This window comes from Macrosteles quadrilineatus, unplaced genomic scaffold (assembly GCF_028750875.1).
Source record: "Macrosteles quadrilineatus isolate MER2022 unplaced genomic scaffold, UCM_ALF_1.0 Scaffold_3__2_contigs__length_128488019, whole genome shotgun sequence".
NCBI lineage: Eukaryota > Metazoa > Arthropoda > Insecta > Hemiptera > Cicadellidae > Macrosteles > Macrosteles quadrilineatus.
Window position 1 is genome coordinate 123,058,967 of NW_026542596.1, and position 25,022 is coordinate 123,083,988.

At 34.3% G+C, this 25,022-nt stretch overlaps 1 protein-coding gene across 2 annotated transcripts in view; it reads right to left on the reverse strand.

The window, feature by feature from the left end:
* Positions 1-25,022, reverse strand: part of LOC128990683 (monocarboxylate transporter 12-B-like) — a 46,518-nt gene that overhangs the window by 15,934 nt on the left and 5,562 nt on the right. Inside the window, exons 2-6 of one of the 2 annotated variants that reach the window (XM_054413195.1) lie at positions 21,664-21,750; positions 6,590-6,716; positions 5,933-6,076; positions 4,202-4,459; positions 2,577-2,633 (exon numbers count right to left, since the gene is read on the reverse strand). In XM_054413195.1, the coding sequence (XP_054269170.1) occupies positions 2,577-2,633; positions 4,202-4,459; positions 5,933-6,076; positions 6,590-6,716; positions 21,664-21,741 (664 nt within the window). In that variant the 5' untranslated portion in view covers positions 21,742-21,750. Of the gene's footprint in view, positions 1-2,576; positions 2,637-4,201; positions 4,460-5,932; positions 6,077-6,589; positions 6,717-21,663; positions 21,751-25,022 lie in introns of both variants that reach the window. The other variant, XM_054413194.1, reaches the window with a different exon arrangement.

Here is a 25,022-nt window from a genome sequence, read left to right on the forward strand (position 1 = left end):
GAACACAAATAATTTTACTGCAATATTGTGGTTATTGATGTAAAACTGTGTGATATTCCAGATAACTTGAGTTGACTTCCAACTTTGTTTCAGATTCTGTTTCTGTACAGTTAGTAACATAACTAAACTACTGTTATTACTCTGTAGATAAGCATCTGCAACAAGGTCGAAACGTCAGCTCGGCGTATGACACAGATATACACCAACACAATTTTTTATTTATTTTTTTTTAAGAGGTTGGCGGTCTCCTTTAACCTTGCATTTGCCCATCTACATAGACTAACTGCCCGTGCGTGGAAACTATCCAGCAAAGCAAGGGGTGAGCTTGTACGGTACAAAGGTGAACTGTACTGATAAAATGTTTTCGGCAGTCACCAGGATCCGAACCCACGACATTGCTGCCTTGGGCCTGAAGTCCGTGATGCTACTGACTGAGCCACCGACTCACCTCAATATTGTACACAAGAGTCCCATTTATCTAAGTTAATTGGGACCAGATCCAGTTCAGTTCGTATAACGGATAACGGTACAGAATTATTCGGATTAGCAGGGAATGCAGAAATCCCATTTAAAAAATTAATACAATGTATTCTAAGGACTAATTAGGGCATATCCCTCGGTTTTGACGACAAAACCACGATCGTTTCTTGCAATTACGGCACTAATTGTGATCATTTCCCTTTCCCACCTTAAAATAATCAACACGCCATGCCGTTCATCAATACACACTCAGCCATAGACTAATGGTGATTTATTCAAAATGTCTTGGTTTCACACAAAACTCAATTACAGGGTGTCCACAGAAACTTTGTCTTTAATTTCCCTGACTTTCCATGACTATCCATGACCATTAACCATTGATTTCCATGACTCACGAACTTAACTCAAAAATTATAATATACCGTATACACACGAATAATACTGCCTAGACAAGTTATTTCACAGAAAATATTGAAATATGTAATAACAGATAACAATGGAGTACAATAGGTACAACAATGAACTAATACAAACTCAAAACCCATAAACTAAGACAACTGCATAAATTGAAATTGTCGTACATTTGTGAAAAATTCGGAAAATGCTACAATAGTTGGGGTTACGACCGACTAGAGCATTGAAAGGTCCCCTGGAAACCATCCATCATTGGGGATTTCCATGACTTTTTGCCTATTTCCATGACTTTCAATGACCAGAATTTTTTTCCATGACTTTCCATGACTATCCCTGACTTTCCAGAATGTGGACACCCTGAATTATAAGTAAAGATTTCAGTACAATTTTCATTTTTCTGGTTTCCTAGTCGGCTGGACACTGGTCAGTATTTAAGAAAATAGAGTTTTTTCTTTAACTTTGTTAGCTGCGACCCATCAATGGCAGGCCGTCGAACAAACCCGATTGCCGGGCGATTAGCTTTCAAATTTTGGTCCTGACAAATAGCAAATAACGTGCGGTGATGTACTACTTTACGACGAGAGTCAAAATAGTTTGCTAAAACACCCACAGATAGCAACACTGCTTGGAACGTAGCCGGTACCATTGTATTGCCAATTGGAGGGAGAAAGACGGGAAAAAAAGTTGATTTCTAAGCTTGCCAGACGGGGATTTTACGGGTAAATTTACTAACAACCGACACCACAACAAAAAGCAAGTCACAAACTACACGCTAACGAGGTGTAGGTCCGCTTTCGACGGACGCTAGGCTCGCACTGAGCAACAGAATAACAGATTGATGCACTCCAGTGAGGGTCACTAGGCCTACTGACCCGGCACCCGCAGCAAATGAGTTAACTTTAAAAAGCCCAACAAACTTTTTTTCCAACAAGGGATGTACGAGTCCCGAAATTTCGGGAAATTTTCGGGAAAAAAATATTCCTGATTTTCGGGACGGGATTACAATTGATTCGGGAATTTTTTGGGACAGGATTTGGTCCGATCGTTGGCAATTTGGCCGCTTCGCGAGTGACGATGACGCCGCTATCGCGAGAGATGTTCACAATAGTTCCGCGAACGCAGGAGGCGAAGAATATACCGACGATCCCGCCGTGACCGCGAGTCATATCGACGATCACGCGGTCACCGCAGAGTCATACCGACGATCACGCCGTGACCGCGAGTCATACCGACGATCACCTCGTGACTGCGGTCATTTTTACGATCGCACCGTGACCGCGAGTCATTTCGACCGCGAGTCACAAGTTTCAATAGGTACCTGTAGATTGTTACCCATTTTTTGGTTTTTATAGATCAGTGCCACAAACAGTAAAAATTTATTTTGTTTTGTCTCTTTTGCTAACCGCAATACTCTAGACTTTTATGCACAGGAAAGGATCCCGTCCCGGTCCATCCCGAAAATTGGGAAGGAAATAAAAATCCCGTTCCGTCCCGAACTAAAAATTCAATCCTGTCCATCCCTACCAACAAGTGATTTGGATAATAATGACTCTAGTATACAGTAGTTGTGTATTAAAGTACCTTACAGTACCTAAGTGACTAAGGTGTTACCTTTGTGTTACTGTGTATTAGGCCTACTCATAGTGTTACAAATCATCACACATATTAAACATCACACATACCATCAGAGTCAGTAGATTCTTTCAGCATTGATTCAGCCTCTTTAGTTATCTTTTCTTCTTCTGAAAAAAGGTAGATTAATTTAGTGGTACAGCTTTCTTTTAAAAGATCACAATACAAATTTGTATATTGTAATGTTTATAATGTAGTGGTTATTGGTGTTTTAGCCTATAATTATTTAGAAGTTGCAAATAAGCGTAATTGACACATACAAACAGATTTAAAAGAAAAGTTAGAGATCTAAAATTACGAAGAAAGATTTTGTAATTTTAGTAATAACCTTGATATAACAAACCTCGATATAACAAACCTTGATATAACGAACCCCGATATAACAAATTCTTTCATATAAAGAATGTTTTTAAATCCCCTAGAACTCTCTATAAGACACAATATATATTTCACCTCTACATAACGAAGAAACCATATCAACGACCTTGATTTAACAAATTTGTCATGATCCCGGCTAAAATAAGACACCTAATCAATACAACGAATTTATCATTGTCAGAACCTCTACATAGCGAATTTAACCTCAACTTAACAAATCGTCTGCGTCTTTCCCTCAACAAACCCCCCCTCCATTATTGTTTTTTTGAAAAATCAGTTTCTTCATCAAATGAAATGGAAAGGTGACGTCAACGCTTGCGCTAACATTTGTCTGCTCCATTTTACACATCTCTGTCTGCTGTCGCTGCACGCTATGTGACATACTGAGGACTGATGACGACGTAATGTTTAGTAAACTGTGATTGGGTGATAAGTAACTATGGTGACTTGTACAAATTTTGGATGAAGAGAAACCTAAGAAAGAATAGAAGAACAAAAGCAAAGAGAAAGAATAGCAACATTGTTATCTTAACATTCCTTTTACGAGTGTTTTATTATCTTTAAGTTGGCTATGATTATACACTTTTTTAATGAATTATTTAATTACTTAATGTAATGACTTAATTTAATTACTTGACTTAATGACTTATTATTTACAAAGTATTTCAGTGTTTTATGGGTTTTTATGCCATGGTTATATACTGTGGTTTTTTTTACTATCCGTAGTCTCCCTCCCCCTTTATTAAACCGGATAATCGAGGTTCTACTTTGCAATGTAAACACTGTATTGTAGCCTATGCTACTTAATTGTGTTTTAATGAGGTCATATCCCGACCTATATTGACCGATGCTGGTTCTGAACTTCTGACTTAGCGAAATCCCTGCAAACCTAACCTCAATATAACGAACCTCGTTTTAACAAAATCCTTGATATAACGAATATTCAGTTCGGTCCCTTCAGTTTCATTATACCAAGGTTGGACTGTAATGTAGTGATTAGTTTTTGTAACTTGCTTAGAATTAAATAAAAATATAAATTCTAGATAACAATTATAAACCAACTGTGACAGTAGGATCTTGATTATCCAAATGAACTTTAAGAGAAAATTGTGTAAAAAACTACAAAATACATTTATTTGCAGACACAGAGGTTTTACAGCAGGTTCTTGCCTTATACACTGATATAAATTATATTGAATTTACTGTTATTAAGCTCATCAGAATCATGCGTTACATAATATTTATCTCGTAATCTTTCTGACAAAATACACAAGACAGAACATAAACAATAAACTACCTGTCAAAGTTTTGCGATGCCACTTGACTGGCTGCAGCAGCAGTCCGCAGACGACACAATGCAGCACTAGCCCAGAGAGCAGCAGAGTCGCACCTCGAGCTCCGTAGTTCTCCATGAGTAGACTGATGACGAGAGGCATGACCACAGGTCCTAGGCCAGTGATAGTCATGGCGATGCCCATAGCCATACCTCTCCGCTTGACAAAGTAGGTGGACAGGGCCAGGTGAAACGATGCCATTGACCAACCGATACCCAATGCTGATAGCAAAACAATAATTGTGTAAAGGTACAATCACCAAGCAGTACGAAATGTCCATAAGCAATGTTATTCAAATGGGAGTTACAGCTACACTTGATGTTCTGTAGCATAATCCAAATCATTAAGTGAAAATACCAATATATAAAAATAAAATACATCAAGTTATAGGCTACTTACATAGGCCTACAAATACATAAATAAGTAAACATTTTCCATAGCGCCTTTACGAGTATAGCAAAAACAGTTGACGAAACTTGCAAGACAATAAATATGATGTTTCTAGTATATTTAGCATAACACAACTATCTCCTATAACACCAGTACTGCACTGCACAATAAGTATACAATGGAGGATAGCAAGGGGTTATTACCAGTAATTTCTTCTTGTCACGAGGTGGGGGTTATTTAATGCATTCCGCATGACATTGAACCATGGTTAAAAGATAAATATTAAAAACCCAAAGCCCTATAACAAATCAACTTTTTACCTATTGACCTAGAGATTTACTATTAGATAATGAGAGCAACATGTCCAACGATGCACTAGAATTTAATTGAATTCAAATTTAATAATGAATATTGAAATTATATCTTGTTTTAAATCAGCAGGCCAAACAAAATATTTTTTTTTCTTAAAATGAGACAAAACTCTACCTAGACGATGAGATAGATCCTGGTAAGAGAGAATATTTTATTGGATAAAGCAACAGTAGGATTAAGTGTTTCAAAATAACAATTAAGTTGATATTTAACCACATTTTCCTGGAGTTTTGACATTCTGTATCATAAAGTCAAGCCACTGGAACACGAATCAATTATGTCAAACTTTCTCTAATTGACTAGGTGTCATTTGAATAGCATTGATTTAATATTCATTAACCGATTTTACATGTCAAACACATTTTAGTAAGTACTGGGTACCACAGAACATCCTTTATATATTACCAATATTGCTGTACAATATTCAAAATATTTCTTTAGCTGCAACGAGATTTTTTTTTATTCAGTGCACATTTTCTGTTGTCACCTACAATATTAATATTGACCTAAGATGTGTGGTTATTGATTAAATTTTTCTGTTTTTAATTTGTTGTCCTACCCTGTGAACTATTTGTGTTTTTATCCATCAGTTTTGTTTTAGCCAATGTATGTTTTGTTGTTACGGATTAATAGTGATAAGATTATTTATTTTTTATGGTTAATTTAATGCCATAAATCATTGATGATTTATGTAAAGAATTATCTCTGTTCTGATTAGGCTTACACTAGCACAAAATTTCAAAACGTTACATCTAGTTAATAGTAGCCAGTTTATAGATAAGTATTTTTGCTACAATATCCTCTATTGTAAAATATGTGCTGCAGTTGGTTTGAAAGAGGAAATATGATTTATGCTGAAGGTAGTTTTGTAATACATTTTCATTCTATAAACTAACTACACAAGGTTGTTGACAAACAAAAATGAAACTTACAGTTTATAAGTCCGTAGAAGAGAAAGAGAAGAACAAAGCTTTTAGCAAAGCTTGTGACGAACAGACCCACAAACATCATCAAACCTCCAGTCACAGCCACCTTCCTGAACCCGAGGTTGCGAAGAATCGGCCCATTCAGCACCCCTGTAATATGGCACAAGAGAGTTTCAACAAAAGCCTTTGAAAACTTAACATGAAGAGAAATAAATATAGAAAAGTTATGGATATAGAATTTGTAACACAATAACTACCATTTTTGGTATTTGTTAACTTTACCTGCACAAAACCTTGTAAAGGATAGTTGGTATTCAAAAGATATTGGAAGCTACAAAGTAAACACATGACGCGTGCAATATGAATGAAAATGTGCATAAAATGAACTTAGGTGTAAAAGCGGCCAAATGATATTTATCGAGGTCCAACAGCTATACTAGAGAGTTTCCAGCATCAGGTGTAAATTAAATATGTTGTGTAATTGCTTAAAACCTCACAGTTTTGATTGGCAACATCAACAATTCATTATTGTTTATTGGCAGTGTAATTGCAAAATGGTAGGTTGAAAAGTCTAAGGGGATTTAGAAAACAACATTTATCAAGTATTTTAATCCATTGAGCATTTGATGGAATGTTAATAAACCTTATGGATTCATTACTTACCAAGAACATATCCAAATGCAGAGTTTGTGTTAATGATGATGCTAGCATCTCTCATGTTTAATGCTGAAGAGCTAAACACATCTCTGTACAGCAATCCAAAGTTTTGTAGAATCGGGATTGTTATAAGCTGAAACAAAGTTATGGCTTTTAGTATTGAAATGTTGCTGTTTTAGTGTTGAAATTGGCTAAAATAATTGGTTCTTAAAAATAAAATTCTCAATAATATGATAAAATATTAATGAAAGTTATACCATTTACAGAAATGTCATTTATTTGTTATTAATTACTCCTTACAAATCCATTCTATAACTCTGAAACATTAGGGCAGATTGAAAATTGCTATAATTATTCCAGATTCCAAAAAAGGGGAAGACCATCATGTCAAAAATTATTGCCCAGTTTCTATTTTCTCTTCAAACTAACAAGTTTTTTTTTTAAAAGCCATGGATAAATCAGTTATAGTTATAGAATCAATAGACAAAAAAGAAAGTGATGCTGGTATTTTGATGGAACTTTATTTGGCTTTTGATAACATTTCACATGAAAGGTTATTACAGGGACTACATTACCGGTACCTATTTATGTTTTTTACTACTTAATAGTGTTTTAGGTTGTATATCACCAATAGGCAGCAGTTAGCAGAATTCAGTCATATAAACAGCACTCAAATCCTATCCTCAACACAAAACATAGCGCATGGCACCCCTAAAGGGTCCATTCTTGTACCTTTACATATTATTTTTTATGTTACAAATATGCCAAAATGTCAGAATAAATTTCTTGAAAAGGGTGTTTTATTTACGTAATCTATCAATCATAAGAAGAAATCTGATGCAATCAATCTGGAATATCCAGTCATATATGAAGACTACAAGTATTAAGTAGGCCTACAAAAAAAATGTTCACTCTCATATCCAATCAAAATCCCTTTACGCGCAGAATAAGCGTTCTACTAGTATTATAACGGTGAAAGTTTGTGTGTTTGTTTGAACTTCAATAATGCTTTAACTACCGGTTGGATTGGGCCGAAATTTGGTAGGATGATAGCTCACATTCCCGATTAACATATAGACATATTCTTATCTCAAAAATCCTTTCAGGCTCCACCGCAGTGGCCCTGGAGTTTCCCATTTTAATCTTATGTGTATTCATATCTAAGGCCCGGTTTCCCCAAAATGATGTAAACTTCGTTTATAAAATAAACTAGTTTATTTTTAAACTCCGTTTAAAATGTGTGTTCAGTTTCCCCAACATTTTACTGGCTTCGTTTAAGATAAATGGAAATTCGAGCGGTTGGCAATCCTGAATGTGTGTTTGTAAGGAATCTTCGGTGGGCTTTGGGCTAGTGTTTCTTACAACGCTCGCTACGCTACGCTGCAACTCAGTACAGCAGACGAGCAAAGTGCGAATGCTGCTAGAATAACATCACTGTTTAAGGTTACGTTATGTTATAAAATTGATTTTTCTTTTACAACAAGACGAATTCTGTCCATTATTTTAGTAGGCCCTCTTGTTCTTGGTAATAAAGTGTTATAATCTTCATATTCAACTTCTTCGAAAATGTCAATTAACTCTTCCATTTGAGCTAAGGCAAATACTGCAATTAATAGTAGCATAACTTACAAAAAATAAATGTACAAATAAATACCCCCGCCGCAGCAAACCTGCAGACTAAGCAAATTTCCATTTGCCTGATTGGATTCACACTAAAATGTCTCCTTAAAAATATCACATTTATTCCCTATTTAAATAGAATCAGTTTAACACATACTTAGGTTTGCTGCAACAGGGAGGGTAAAAGTGTTTTGTTATGTAAAATGTTAATAGTTAGTAAGAAATAAAAACATTTTCCGAATTTGGGCAAAATATGTTAATAACAAACAAACTACAACAGTTTAAACTTATTCTCCATAAGAATAACATGGGAATTTTAAATTTAAAATTTTTTGGAATTTTCTCCGTAACCATTAGGTGCATTATAACGCTTCAATATACTAAATTATTTGTTTTGTTAAGCTCTACAAAATAGTTTGGAAAGAAATTGCAAATTTTATGTTTTTTGAGTCAAAAATGGGAAAACCCACTTTTTACCCCATAAAACCCCCGTTCCCCGCGAACTCGTTCAAATAAACCTAGGTTTACACGTTTGTACCAAATTTCATCAAAATCGGATCGTTTTTGCTCGAGTTATCGCGCTAACGGACACATATATATATATACAGCAATGCAGATAGATAGTATTTTTTTCAGTATTTCTATATAGTATAAGCTCACACTATTTATTAAGTATGTTTTGAACAAAATATAAAATAAGCTCAAGATAATTTAAATTTGTATTTTGATTAGCTGTAAAATGTTTACGAAATTATCAAACTTGGATATTTTTTATTTCTATACACACAGTAATGCCTGTTCAAATGCTATTGAATACCAACTTGATGGTTGTAACACTTCAGACAGACATGGTAATTCAGTTTACATTCTTGTAGTAACAAATACACAAAAATATCACCCCTTATTTTTCATCGGCTTAACTTATATGAGAAAGATGTGATTTTCTTTTTGTTTCTTTCTGCACTTTACAGTTTGAAATACGTTTCTGAAAGTGTAACTGACAAGTTTTAAGCCATATACCCCGCCTCTATTGTTGCCTAAGGATGAGTAGGCCTATAAACTTAGTTAATTAATAATAAAATGAAGCTGTAAAGGTTTGAAAACCATGAATCGATTAAAAAAAGGGTTTTAACGAAAGGGTAAAATGTTTTTGTTAATAACATGTAGGCCTATATAACAAAACAAATACTTTTCATGCAAACCAGCGAATAAATTCATTAAACAAGGGCACAATTAAAATTAATGTAAAAAAATTTTGAAGATAGCTGGATTTAAAATTGAACTAAGTAATACACAAACAGTGAAACAGAATGGGCAGTAGTGAAGGGGGGTTTGGTTAAATGAATTTTCTGCTCATCCACAATTTAATGGTGAATGAAGTGACAGCCTTTTAATAACCTTAAAGCAAGCCGATTAATTTCCACTTGATTGTTTTGATGTCCCGTTTTCACATTGACTTGTTTTGTTACTGATAAGTTGTACATTAACAAGGTATACAAATCACACAATAATTTAGCAGTGTGAAGCTTTACATTTTTTATATTTCAAAAACCTAATACAGGTATTCTATTTATTTGCACATTTTAACTCTAAACTGCTTTACAGTCTTATGAGACTGAAGATTTCTACCTTCATTTTGACTATATTAAGGGCAAACTATTACTTACTGACAAGTGAGGGGATAGTATAGTCCAGGACCTGACTAGGGTTCTGTGTGCATGTCGTGTATAGAGAATTTTGCTTTTGCATTTCAATATAGGTGTCTTAGGAAGTGTTTTCCACTCGGGTGTCAAGTTCGCACCTGGTACGTTTTCGAGCTATGACGTCATCAAAATGGCGGCCATTGATTTTTTTAAATCGTATATTTCGCAAACTATTTGTCGGATCGGAATGAACTTTTTTTTGTTTGAAAGATAATTTTAAATGCTACCTGTTTTACATTTACACATTTGTTGTATGTTTAGTACATTCTTCGTAATTTTGCAAAAACCTGTATTTTTAAATATTTTTGAGTTATTTTTGTTTGTAACGTTTTATTGATACAATTTATCAAAAACCACCAATGAAAAAAGTTGTAGAACATTTAAAAAGCTTTACAAAAATACCAAATTCGATATGTTTTACTCAAAAGATTACGCCAAGAAACTAGATAAATCTCATAAAAACACCTATTTTGGCGCAAAAACGCCTATTAGTCCGGCATCTAGGGCAGTTCGCAAGTGTTATAAAGACAGTTTCGCCATTCAATGGTGATGTATGTGTCTAAATAAGTGTTTTCAACTCGGGTGTCACGTCTGCACCCATTGCAGTTTCCGGTTATGACGTCATTAAAATGGCGGAAAGGGCTATATTAAAAATAACGATATTTTACATACCATGTATCGGATCGGAATGAACTTTTTTTTATTTGAAAGATAAGTTTACATGCTATCTTTCTTACATTTACACTTTTGTTTTATGTTTAGTACATATTTCGTAATTTTGCAAAAACCTATATTTTTAAAGATTTTTGTGTTATTTTTGTCGATAACGTTTTATTGATACAATATATCAGAAATAACTTAAAGACAAAGTTGTAGCACGTTAAAAGAGCTTTACAAAAGTACCAAATTCGATATGCTTTACTCAAAATATCACGTCAAGAAACTAGAAAATCGTACAAAACAACCTAATTTTGCGCAAAAACGCATATAAATCCGACATCGATGGCTGTGTACGAGTCATATATAGACAGTTTTACCATTCAATGTTGATGTATGTGTCTAAAGAAGTGTTTTTAACTCGGGTGTCACGTCTAACTCACTGCAGTTTCCGGTTATGATGTCTTTAAAATTGCTACATGTTACGATTTCACCAGCTATTTTACTTAAAATAAGACCATTGCCCTCTTTTATGCAAATAAAAGCACAACAAATCAATGTAATTAGTCCATAGGAATGTTTCCACTATATAAATACCCCCGGTGCAGCAATCCTGTCGACTAAGCGAATTTCCATTTGCCTGGATTGATTTTCAATTAATCTATTAAATTAACATTGTTTGAGTTGTTAATACAATGTGTAGCAATTTTAAAGACATCATAACCGGAAACTGCAGTGAGTCCAGACGTGACACCCGAGTTGAAAACACTTCTTTAGACACATACATCAACATTGAATGGTAAAACTGTCTATATATGACTCGTACACAGCCATCGATGTCGGATTTATATGCGTTTTTGCGCAAAATTAGGTTGTTTTGTACGATTTTCTAGTTTCTTGACGTGATCTTTTGAGTAAAGCATATCGAATTTGGTACTTTTGTAAAGCTCTTTTAACCTGCTACAACTTTGTCTTTAAGTTATTTCTGATATATTGTATCAATAAAACGTTATCGACAAAAATAACACAAAAATCTTTAAAAATATAGGTTTTTGCAAAATTACGAAATATGTACTAAACATAAAACAAAAGTGTAAATGTTAGAAAGATAGCATGTAAACTTATCTTTCAAACAAAAAAAAGTTCATTCCGATCCGATACATGGTATGTAAAATATCGTTATTTTTAATATAGCCCTTTCCACCATTTTAATGACGTCATAACCGGAAACTGCAATGGGTGCAGACGTGACACCCGAGTTGAAAACACTTATTTAGACACATACATCAACATTGAATGGCGAAACTGTCTTTATAACACTTGCGAACTGCCCTAGATGCCGGACCAATAGGCGTTTTTGCGCCAAAATAGGTGTTTTTATGAGATTTATCTAGTTTCTTGGCGTAATCTTTTGAGTAAAACATATCGAATTTGGTATTTTTGTAAAGCTTTTTAAATGTTCTACAACTTTTTTCATTGGTGGTTTTTGATAAATTGTATCAATAAAACGTTACAAACAAAAATAACTCAAAAATATTTAAAAATACAGGTTTTTGCAAAATTACGAAGAATGTACTAAACATACAACAAATGTGTAAATGTAAAACAGGTAGCATTTAAAATTATCTTTCAAACAAAAAAAAGTTCATTCCGATCCGACAAATAGTTTGCGAAATATACGATTTAAAAAAATCAATGGCCGCCATTTTGATGACGTCATAGCTCGAAAACGTACCAGGTGCGAACTTGACACCCGAGTGGAAAACACTTCCTAAGACACCTATATTGAAATGCAAAAGCAAAATTCTCTATACACGACATGCACACAGAACCCTAGTCAGGTCCTGGACTAGTAACTAAAATATGCAATACAATCGTTAAATTTTCAAATACCAGTTTTTTTAGTTAAATAGTTAAATTTGAAACAGACAACCCATTAAACTCTTTCCTGTTAAATAAAACAATACATTACTCAAAAAATGCAAAATTGTGTACACATCATGATCTTGTTACTCATAATGTTAGAACAAAATGTGTATCAAATATCAACTGGGTGAATTTAGTGTGTTGGAAAAGTCTAAGGGGCGGTTTGGGAGCTCGGTATTAGCGCTAGTCCGCGACTAAATCCGGATATTTCCGGTATTTTAGGCTGCCGCCTCGAAAACGGGTTTGTGAGCTCGGGATCAGTTAGGCGTGCGCCTAACTTGTGCAGGGATAATCTCGCGCCTAAATATTGTTGGTTTGGGAGTCAAGTAGACTTAGGCGCCAGCCCAAGAGATAGTCTCGGTGGGTTTGGGAGACCAATTTCGGGACTAAGAGATATGTTTTCGTCATAAAAATCAGTGAGTTTAGTCCCCAACTTTAGTCCTGCCAGGGGGCAGGTCTAAGTCGACATCATGCCGGTATTAGCTCATTAGCAAGTTAATTGTTTACATATTAAGTAAAAGAATGTTATATTGGAATTCGTTATTAAATTCCGAACAATTTCATTACCCTCAAAGTATATTTGATAAAAGTTTTTTTTTAGGTTTCTGTTGTTCAAAATAATAAAAAAATCTTGCGGGAAGTAATTTAACGAAATATTATTTTGTTTTTGTCTTAACTGTTAACTTCAATAAAAATATGGAGCCTGAATATAATTTATTTCAACTGATAGTTTGGTTATAAGCACCCGTACCTTACCTTAATTATAAATATTATATTAGCTTGGAAAAAATTAGCAACCGCATACATGCCCCCCCCCCCACTCACCTCCTACGAAAGAGTGAAGAGATAATAAACAAAACATAAAAAAACTGCGAATAGCTCACAGTTATAATCGTTTTATTTTTATTGCGTATCAATAATCCCGCCACAGAAAACCTACAGACTACGCGAATATCCAATAACCTAATAGGACTTTCAATTAAATTTATTTAAATAGCTTTAGGTTTAACAAGTAACTAGAACTACCTACGTGTAAGTATACTACTACAGGGAGGGCAATAAAGTGTGTTTTTACTAAAATATTAACAGCTTTATATAAAATAAATAAATTTGCCAAGTTTCATCAAAATATATCCATAAACTACAAAACTACAACAGTTAACTTCTCCATGAGAATCACATGGAAGTTTTAAATTTAAGATTTGTTGAATAGTCTCTGTAGCCATTAACCGTACAAAACATTTTAAGATACTAATTTGTTTTTTATACTCTTTAAAATATTTTAAAGATAAAGATTTATGTTTTAGGGGGTTAAAATTGAGGTAAAAAAACTATTTTTATCCCATAAAACCCCGGGTTCCCATGGTCTGATCATGCTGGTTCGTGAACTCATTAAGGTTTATCGCGCCTTACACTTTCATGCAAAATGTTATCAAAATCAGACAAAAATTACTCAAGTTGGCACGTTCATGGACGTGTATATGTTACACTCAATCTCCGAATTCGGACAATGTCCGAAATTTCTACCCACTCCGCGATATGGATAGTGAGAAATACCCACGTCGCGGAGTGAGCATTTTCTTTCGGACATTGGCCGAAACGAAATGCCCAGACCGCGTTGTGGGTAAACTGATTTACTCAAACGCCGAAGTCAAAACCTTCTTCGGCGATTGAGCAAATTCAAAATACCCTCAACGCGATGTGAGCAAAAGTGATTGCCCACGTCGGATAGTGGGTATTTCTATTTTGCGCAAACGCCGAATAGCCTGTATAAACTACCGTATACCCAAAAATCTACATAAAATCCACAATCACTAGGTAAAATAAATAAAATGTATGTTTTTGATTATAATTATTTAATGTTTAATAGCATTTTAGAAAATACAAGAAAACAGCAAATTACCGAATAGGAACAAATATAAAAAGGTCCATTAGACATACATTGAAATTATGTTTTTCCGCTTTACAAAAATAGGAGTAAACTTAAAACGCCGATTATCGCACAGTTCTTGTTACATCTTTCTTTTACTTATTGGCACATTTTTCTAAAGTCCCTCTAATTTAGCAAAAAGATTTAAAAGTTAAGACTAATCTTACATTACATCGTGAATTCAATGCGGTTGTAATGATGGGTTTAACGACCAGTCCTTTACTTTGAGATTTTTTCTTCAGTAAGCAAGGTTCGAACATATCCAAGTATATTTTAATCACCTCTCTGGTAATGTTGCAACAATTTTTAAGCTCTACTTCCATAGCTTTCTCTTTCTTAAGACCAACTCGCAAGTGAGCAGAGTGAATTGTGTCATGTACATTTGATCAATACGACTAAAATATTTTATATCCGTCATTTCACCAGTTGTTTTTTCAATTAACATTTCTTTGACACCAATGTTTATGGCATCGAAGCGGTTGATTCGGCGATAATCTTTCGATGATAATGACTGTCAATTTCTCCTCTTATCTTTCGTCTGCTTAACTTCACCCATAATTTCTTCATATCTTTGTTCTTCAATTAAGATATTGCAACTTGAGAAGCCATCCTTCTTTGACATCAGCTCCTCAACCTCCAGTTTTAGTGTTGAATTATTCTTTCAATTCATATAACATCACAAACAATATCTCACAAGAGGTAATCATTGAACATATATTTACTTAATAACGTTCGTATCACTACAGGACAGCAACAGTAAAGAAAACACAATGCAGGTGCAGGTCCGTCCATCCTAATCACAAATAGTGCAAATGGTAGGGGTTAAATGTCTAAATCCTGAACGTGATATCGGCGTTTGCACAAACTAGAAATACCCACAACGCGACGTGGGCAATCACTTTTGCTCACATCGCGTTGTGGGTATTTTGGATTAGCTCAATCGCCGAAGAACGTTACGACTTTGGCATTTGAGTAAATCAATTTACCCACAACGCGGTCTGGGCATTTCACTTCGGCCAATGTCCGAATAAAATGCTCACTCCGCGACGTGGGTATTTTGCACTATCCACATCGCGGAGTGGGTAGAAATTTCGGACATTGTCCGAATTCGGAGATTGAGTGTAACATATATAATCTATGGTCTATACATATATAAACATTAGAACGAATAGGGACGAACGAATAGGGGATGTTTTTGGCCTCTAGGGACATCAAAATGGAAAAGTATATCGGTCCCGGAACTAAGTGCTACCTACGGTAATAGCTACTTCCCTATAGGAAAGTTAGATAAAAGAGTGTCATGTTTAAAAATTTTTTAATTGACAAAAATGTTTTTGTAAGTATTATCAGATAGGTATACATTTGCTTCACACTATCATAACCTCCGCAATTACTTAAAATACTCTTTATTTTATTTCCGTCAATACCCATATATTATACAGGGCAATTGCTGTTTAATTTTGAAGCTTTTTATTGCATGAAACCGAGTTTCAGATGTTACCGTTCCACACACAGGGTAATCTTTGTTAAATGATTAGGCTACCTAATGTTTTTGATCTCTGAAAGAAATCATATTGATTTTCAGAAGCCTATGTTGCTCTGTACGTATTTATAAGGTGTAGTACCAGAAATAAAACATAGCCGTCATTGAGATGTAAATAAACGATCTTACAAAACTAAATTTTTGCAATGGTACAATGCAGAAACTTAAACCATAGTCTACTAATTATCCACCGTTGATATACCATGATAAAATTGTATCCATCTTCAATTGTTCATCGTTTGTTGTTGTCAACGGTAACGTGCTCTGCAGTGGCCGTTGCCAACGTCAAAACATGAATTCCCCGCGATTCCCTGTCCATCTAGCTGCGCTGCAACTTAGGCGCGACTATACTTGATCTACGACCATTTCAACTTAGGCGCGAGCTCCCAAGCCTGGTTTCTTGTCCGGGGACTAAAGTTAGGCGCGTCTAACACTAGGCGCGTACTAGCTGGGCTCGAGCTCCCAAACCGCCCCTAAATGAGTTATATAAGCTGGAATTAGTCGCAAGTGCTGTACAAATAGAACTTGCAAGCACTGTATATTCTGTGGCAGAAGGCCAGGTTGAAAATAACATTGTAAACAGTTGAAGCAGAAGGTATCATCCTGTTGTCAAACAAATGCACAAGGAGAAACTAGAGAGGCCAATGAACTGATACTCATATCACCTAGATAAGAGTCAAATAACATTTCTCAAATATTCAAAATAGCTGATCTGCATTATAAAAGCAGATGGATTTCTAGTAAAACTATTCAAACTAGTGTACATGTTGTTCGAAATAGAGCAATCCCAAAGAAGTAAATGAGTTATTTAAAAACAAATAACTTATTTAAGAACAAATATAAGTGATAAATTCCGATGAGTTTAAGAGTCAACTCAAAGATTACGTTACGTAACTAATGATAATACTCACAATGTACTTAGTTCAACATAATCAACATTTCTTGTAAATATTTTATCAATTTTCAAAAGCTGGTCTGGTTTTTAGTGTATTGTAGAAAATTTTCCCACTTATAGCCGCAATAGGTTGTCCATGTTGGTCTTTGACAATGATAATGTAGTCTGCATGGTATCACCCATTGTCGGCAGTATGTTTACAAATTTCAGTCTTTATTTTAATAGCACCAAATAACCATTAACTACCTGAGTTTCTGCATAACCTCTCTGTCACAATTTTACAATTAACATATTAGTCCAGGCAAATTAGATCAAATATAGGGTGTGCTCCCCAAAAAATCGTCTAAAGCTGGAAAGTGATTTAATACCTTTTGGGGGTCCCAAATAAGACTCCTGTGAGTTTGCGACGGATTCTGACGTCTGCTTAGGTTTTGGGAGTCGAAAAACAATGAAAATTTTGCACTTTTTTCGGTTTTTCGGTTATAACTTCTAAATAACGAATCCTAAATGACGTCAGAATCCGTCGCAAACTCACAGGAGTCTTAATTGGGACCCCTAAGAGGTATTAAAACACTTACCAGCTTTAGACGATTTTTTGGGGAGCATATGTCTAATTTGCCTGGGCTATATGTTCTTCTTCTCACTTTTAATTTCTGACAACAGCTGGAGTTTCATAACAATGTTTGTTTCCCATGTTAATCTTATGGAGAAATACAAAACATAAAAGGGCCCCAGGGCCTCACTCTCTAATTATTTCCTCTAAAAGAAAGTTTCCTGCTTAACTTCACGTTACACTCTTTCCAATGACACCAAAAACATGTCAATCAGTTCAGTAGTTTTGGAGGAGTAATTGTCACAAAACATCTGCTTGCGTATTAAATAAGTATATAGATAACTATTTGTATCCACTGTAATAGGGGTTTTATTGTGTTATTTATTAATTAACTAAATTATTTATTTTTGTTTTTCAAAGGGGTTCAGTATCCTAAAAAAAATACTTTAATGACCTAAAGTGGGTTCCAGTGATTTTTTTGAATTTTGAAGAAATCCCTAAAATAGGCAGATTAAAAAACAATACTCCCACAGCAGCAAACCTGCAGACTAAGTGAATTTCAACTTGTCTGATTACATTTTTACTAAAATATTTCCATAAATAAGACATTTATTCCCAATTGCTGCTACGGGGAAGGTGAAACGTGTTTTTTGACCATAGGTCAATAGTATAGGATGAAATAAATAAATTTGCCAAATTTTATCAACATATATCCATAAACAAGTAAACTACAACAAATTTCATTTTCTCCGTAAGAAGTTTGAATAAATGTAGGTTTACACGTTTATACCAAATTTCATCAAAATCTGATAATTTTTGCTCAAGTTATCACGCTAATGGACATATATATTTATAAATAATATATATATACAGGGTGTTTCAGAATTCGTGTAGGATATTTTAGGGTATTGTTCCTGGGTAAGAAACAAATCCAAATATCATAATTTAAATTGACCGGAAGTCCTTAATTACTCACACAGCCACCATTTTGTTTTTTTTCGCTTATTAATTGTTTTCTAAAAATTGATAAGAGATACGAAATTGAAAGTTTGCAAAAACATTTATGACAACTAGACAAAGCTACAAAAAAATTATGAACATTTTAAAAATTCATAATACAAAATGGCGGCACAATTTCGTATCTCTTACCATTTTTTAGAAAACAATTAATAAGCGAAAAAAACAAAATGGCGGCTGTGTGAGTAACTAAGGACTTCGCTCAATTTAAATATGATATTTGGATTTGTTTCTTTCCCAGGAACAATACCCTAAAATATCCGACACAAATTTTGAAACACCCTGTATATGAATTTGAACGGTGGAGTTTTTGGCCTCTGGAGACCTGAAAACTAAAAATAAATTCGTCCCGGGTCTAGGTCTTACCATGAGACCTACGGTAATAGCTTATTCCCTATATGGGAAATTCGATTTTTGACACAACAATTACTCTTGGGCTATAACTAACTATTATAACGATATTATAATTTAATTCTGTAAGTGATTTTTTAAAATTAAAATTGTGATAGTTTTACAGCTTGAAGGATGATGGGAGAGGGCTCAAATTAAAGTTCTTAGTCCCAGGGGGTCGGGAAAAATAGCAGATTATGTCTAAATAAAGCCTACTAGAAAATGAGAAAAAACAAAATATGATTATTCCACCTATTTGGTTAACCAACATTTTATATAATCAAACTTCAACTTTAGTAGGCTTTGTTCGATTTTGTTTTCAAGCAGTAACAATGTGATATATCTACCAATAACAGTTTTCTTAGAATTGATTTTGTAAAATGTAAAAACATCCTAAACATACATACTTCGTCAACAAATTTTATTTAGTTGACCAACTTCTGATGCTCTGTAAAATAGGCTACTTAAACAAGATAATGGGCCATTGTTATCTTATGATAGTGAGTGTTATCTTTAAAGACTATTTGCAATGCTTTGTCTCGACAAGATACCAGTTGAGATACTGTATGCTAAATATTCCAAAAAAGCCTAATAAGTTGTTATATAATTACTTTATCAACTAATCTTACTGAATTCCTTAACTATCTTCTGAAAATAAGATTGAGAAAATACACAGCTAATTCCAACAGTAAAAATATTCTACTGTGAATCTAAACTATAGTTGGTGTCAGGGCTAATGCAAGGACCGTGTGAAACATGCGGCCGCATGGGGCGACAACAAGAAGAGGGCGCCGACGCGCCAGGCAAAAACCGGGCTGTAATGAAACAGCTGGGCTTAAGTCAGTATAATACCATTGACTATTGGATACTGAAGATATTGTATTGATAGTCAAGGATAACACTAAATAAGACATGGTCCCATTCAATAATTATGTACAATTCACACTTTTCCACGGTCAACAAAATTAAAGTTTTCTTGGAAGGCTGAACATAGGCTACTGGTGTTAAATTAGTTGCATTTGCTGGGATCTAGGCCTTAAAATTTTGTTTAAAACAAACTATTTTTCCTTTTAACCGTTATTACGCCATCTCTTAACAGTACCATTATTAATTTTAAATAGAGAACATAATATGTAAACTGATTCCTATAATATTTTAAAACCAAACAAATTCCACACTCATTCTTTGCTCATACAGGAGCCTACATTTAGGTCAAAATTTGGCAAATTTGCCCAGTTGCGTTCCCATCTAAGTAATAAAACAGCTGGGTGAATTATGCAATTGAAACGACTGGGCATTCTGAACATTAAATTAAAAATGTAAACAAACTAATTTACAACTTATTTAAGTTTTATGGTTTGAATATACAATTTTAAGCCAATTTGCAAATTTACAGATAAGTTTTGATATTACAATATGTGAGGATGAGTCTTAAAACAAACAAAACCATTTACCAGAAAGAATTTTTCTCATGTGGCTTGGTAAATATATGGATCTATAAAGAAAATACTTAGCCAACATTTACTTTTACTTTTGTAATCTTTTATCAATTTTATATAATTTTTTTAACTCTATCTACTTTGCATACAAAATGTATATAGAACATTTGACAATTTATTAACCTTTTACTTAAATGGTGTGTGTTATATATGGGGGTGGGGAGGCTGTATAATGAAGGGACACCAAGAATGACTTTTGCATGTTTGGGAAATACACTTTGCACTGGGCCTGGCTGGTGTGAACCTTATATAAGCTCAGCCTTATATAAGCTCAACTGTAGGAGGTTGTAATACACCAAACAGTACAAAGACCAAACCAAGCAATATCCCGGTAAACACATCCCGTGAAATACAATTCAACCTCACGAAACACAGAATACCTGTCCGGCACTGGCATAATCAATGAAAAACTAAATATCTAAAAGTTGAGTGAATTGAGTTTCCAGTTTTGATCCAAGACAATTCTGTATGCAGTGCACCAAGAGGGTTTGTGGCCATGGGGGCTTAAATGGAGGTGCCATGAACCCCTTTTCAAAAACTCACTATCCCTTTAGCATTATGGAAGTGCCCCTGAACACCATTTAAAATACATACATTTAGGGTCATTCCCATTATTGCTGAGAGTATAAGTATTCATTGTAAGGTTTTAGGCAGAACAATGTCCTAAAAAAATTTTAGTGGTAATGGTAATTTAAGTACAACAGTTAAGTGTCAACCACGACTCTTAAATCCATTGAATCTCAGAAAAAGATTTTATTTTTAATTCCAGATTTGATGAGCTCAACTCAAAAATTGAATCTGGGATCTCATTTAATTACATCCGCTGTTTGCCAGGACTACCACAACCCAGGTGTTAATACAAGGCAGAAAAAATAATTGAAACTGATTAAAGTTGTTCAAGTTCCAAACATTATTTTGACATTTACGGGACAGTTTGATAATATCTTGAGTCCCGGGTAGCATATTATCACTTCTTGGAACTTTGATGCAAGTTCTATTAGGGTTAGAAAACAATAGACTTGTGATTCAGAGATGAAGTTGATAGAGGTTTTAACATTTAACTAACAGTCTATAGTTAGAACAAGATATTCCATTCCATTGGTAAAATTGAGGCCGATTCTAGAATAAAAATAAACCTTGTAAGCTACTGACAGAGTGCACTTCTGTAAATCCAGAGGGAAATTAGAGTTTTAGACTGTAGCATATTCTCTAAGTGGCTCATTCAACTGGCTTTTAATTTTTTTTGAAAATTTGGTTAGGCCTACAGTTACAAGATATACCCTGAATGGACAGTATAAACTAATAGGCCCTATCTAAAAGTCAAAGCTAAGTTTACTAGGTACTCACATTGTTGATGGATATGGCAAGCACTACCATCCAGCCCCAGCCCCCGTCCGGGGCCACCTTCTTGACCTGCCCCGCCATCGCACCACCCTGCATAACAACAAAGAGCCATCAACCAGCCATAATATCAAACTTGTATGTTTGCATTGTTTGCTGTATGGATTTGTAGTGTTTATTTTTTATTTTTAACTTGTATGAATTAGCTTAAGCAATAATTGAATGGCATTACAAATCTGTGTCCAACAAAAACTGGAAACAAATCTTTAGAGATGTACAAAACAGCTGATAAGTCAACAAGACTTACCAATAGAAAAATGACAAGGTCCGAGTAACTAACTGATGTCAGCATTTCCAGTGTTAACTTATAACTTCTCACCGCATCATGAATCGATCAGATTATTTACATAACACAACACACCAATAATGGTGTTTCTTATCTTTGAACATGACTTTTGCTAATTATATACTAATTATAGACCTAGCTGATGTAAATTGAGGTTAATTAATAGCTTGTGGATTAAACGGTGATATCATCCAAAACAGAATAAAAACAAACTCCAACAAAAAAGACAGCATTGTTTATGGAAAGGTTAACTTGAGATTGATTTCAGCAAATATCAAATCATGATTCCCAACAACTACTGTAGGTATTTACAGTAATCACATAAGTTACAAGTTAAAAGTCACAATAGAAACAATTTTTGCTTGGCCGGGATAAACAAAAAACTGATTGTTCACATTTTACTTTGGATCTAAGTAGGCCTATTAAGTTTTCATTGTATCTGTTATATATTTAAAACTCTCTCATTTAGTTTTAATATTTACCTAACCCGCCATGTTAAACTTCCCTATCCCAAGTGTGATGTATACAACTTCCTTACTTCTTGAGTGATGTAAAGTATCAAAAACTCACTCGGTGATGTAAAGAAACCCATTTAAATAACATTGAGTGCTTGACTTAAAAAATATACCTCTATGGAGCCAACAACGTTCAAGGCTAGAAATCAGCTGTGCGCTTGAATGTTATTATTATGCTTTAAAGTATTTTCCTAACCTAGCTTTTGTTTGTAAAAGAACGTTACTGTTAGAAGATACGTGAAATGGATAATGAAAAATATTGTACGTAATCCCATGTATATTGTCGGGTCAGGTAAAATCTTGTACGTTACACGTTACGCAAGAGCGTGTTTACATCACTTAGGTGAATTATGCAACTCGCTTGAACCGCTCGTTGCACAACATTCGCCTGCGTGATGTAAAAACGCTCGTACTACACTTGTAATGTAAATAGCTATTATCATATGACTGATTTAATTTCATATTGTAAATAATTCAATGTTTACTTTTCATTATTAAGAAATAAATATGATTCAATAGTTGTGTTCATATATTTTGTACAAATTTATACTTAATAATTTGGCGACGAGGAAGAAAATGACTGAAATACAAGACATTATATCTACCTTAAACAATTTTATGACATTAATGGCACAACAAACAAGTCAACAAACAGAACAGCCTAGATCAAGACAAAGTACCAAGGAACTACTACAAAGCAATGCATTAAAGTTTGATGTTTATGATGAAGATAAGGAAACGTTTGAAAGCTACACTCAGTGTTTAGAAATATTTTTTAAAATAAAAGGATTGACAGACAATGATTCAGAGACTGAACACTTGAAAGGTTTATTTTTAATCAATTGCTTAGGTGCTAAGCATTACAATCTGATCTGCAGTCTAACATCTCCAGACAAACCAGACTCAAAAACATACCAAGAGTTACTGATATTACTAAATGAGCACCTAAGCCCAAAGAAGACATACAGCATAAATTCTTATCACGTTTACAAGATAGGAATGAATCAATTACAAATTATGTTACAGTCCTCAAACAACTGGCTTGTTCAGCAGATTTCAAATCTGGATGTAAAGAGGGAAAATGCACAAAATCAGTTATAAACCTCATGCTCAGGGCTCAATTAATCAGAGGCTTATATGACTTAAATATCAGAGAAAGACTCTTACAACTGGGTGAAATATCGTTTGAAAAAGCCTTAGAAATCGCCTTGGCTATAGAGGCTTCAAAACTTGACAACCATAATTTATATACAGCCAGTAATAATCAGAATGACATTTACAAAATCAGTAAAACAACCAAGAACAAAATCGGGCCTAGAAACAAACATTTCTCAACCAATGGTAAAGTCTCATATATGACTCAAGCAAAAAGAAAGACAACAAAAACAAAAGGCTACAAAAACTAGGACTTTCAGATGTATGTTTACACTGTGGAAGGAATAACCACGAAACACAAAACTGTCGATTAATAGATGAACTAAATTGCAGATATTGTCATAAGGATGGACACATAGAAAAGGTGTGTATAACAAAACGAATTCAGGAAATACAGTCTTCAGACAAAAATGTAAAAAAGAGTTGATGAAATTGATTCTGAATATGAATATGACGTTCAACGGATTATAAATGTATTGAATAATGATGAAGGAGATGACAGAATGATGGTAAACGTATCTCTAAATGGTAAACAACAACGTTTTAAGTCTGATTCCGGAAGTCGTGTTAGCATAATGAACAATGATGACTTCAAGAAACTAGACTTACATGTTCCAGTTTGCAAAACAAGTGCTCTTTTTCGATCTTATACTGGACAAATATTCAAACCAATTGGGGTTTGTACCCTAAGCATAAGATATGAAGGGAAATCTTGCAGAGAAGATCTATACATTGTATATCTACCTAAAAATCCTATTCTTGGAAGGGATTGGATCCGAAAATTAAAAATTAACTTACACAACATTAATCTTGTTAGTATGAAGAAACCAGAGGTTGATACAAACACTGTTATCAAATCCATCAAGCAAAGATTCTCAAGCCTTTTTTGAACAATGTATTGGTAAAACCCCCAACTTCACATGCTCTTTAAAACTAAAGGATAATTCAAAACCTGTGTACTTGAAAGCCAGACCGGTACCTCACGCCCTTCGAGAAGCTGTTGAGAACGAACTATTTAAACTGGAAAAGGAAGACATAATAGAGAAAGTGGATCAATCTGAGTGGGGTACACCGATTGTTGTGATTCCAAAAGCAAATGGATCGGTCCGTATTTGCGCGGATTACAAGGTAACTGTAAACCAACAACTACATGACAGTCGTTATCCAATACCAAGAATAGAGGATATCCTTAACAAAATGAGGAATGGAAACTATTTTTGCACGTTAGACATTTACAAGGCTTATTTACATCTTACAGTGGACGCTGAAAGCTCTAAAATCCAGAAAATTACCACACATAAGGGTACATATCGAGCCAAAAGACTGTTTTTTGGAATCAAGACAGTTCC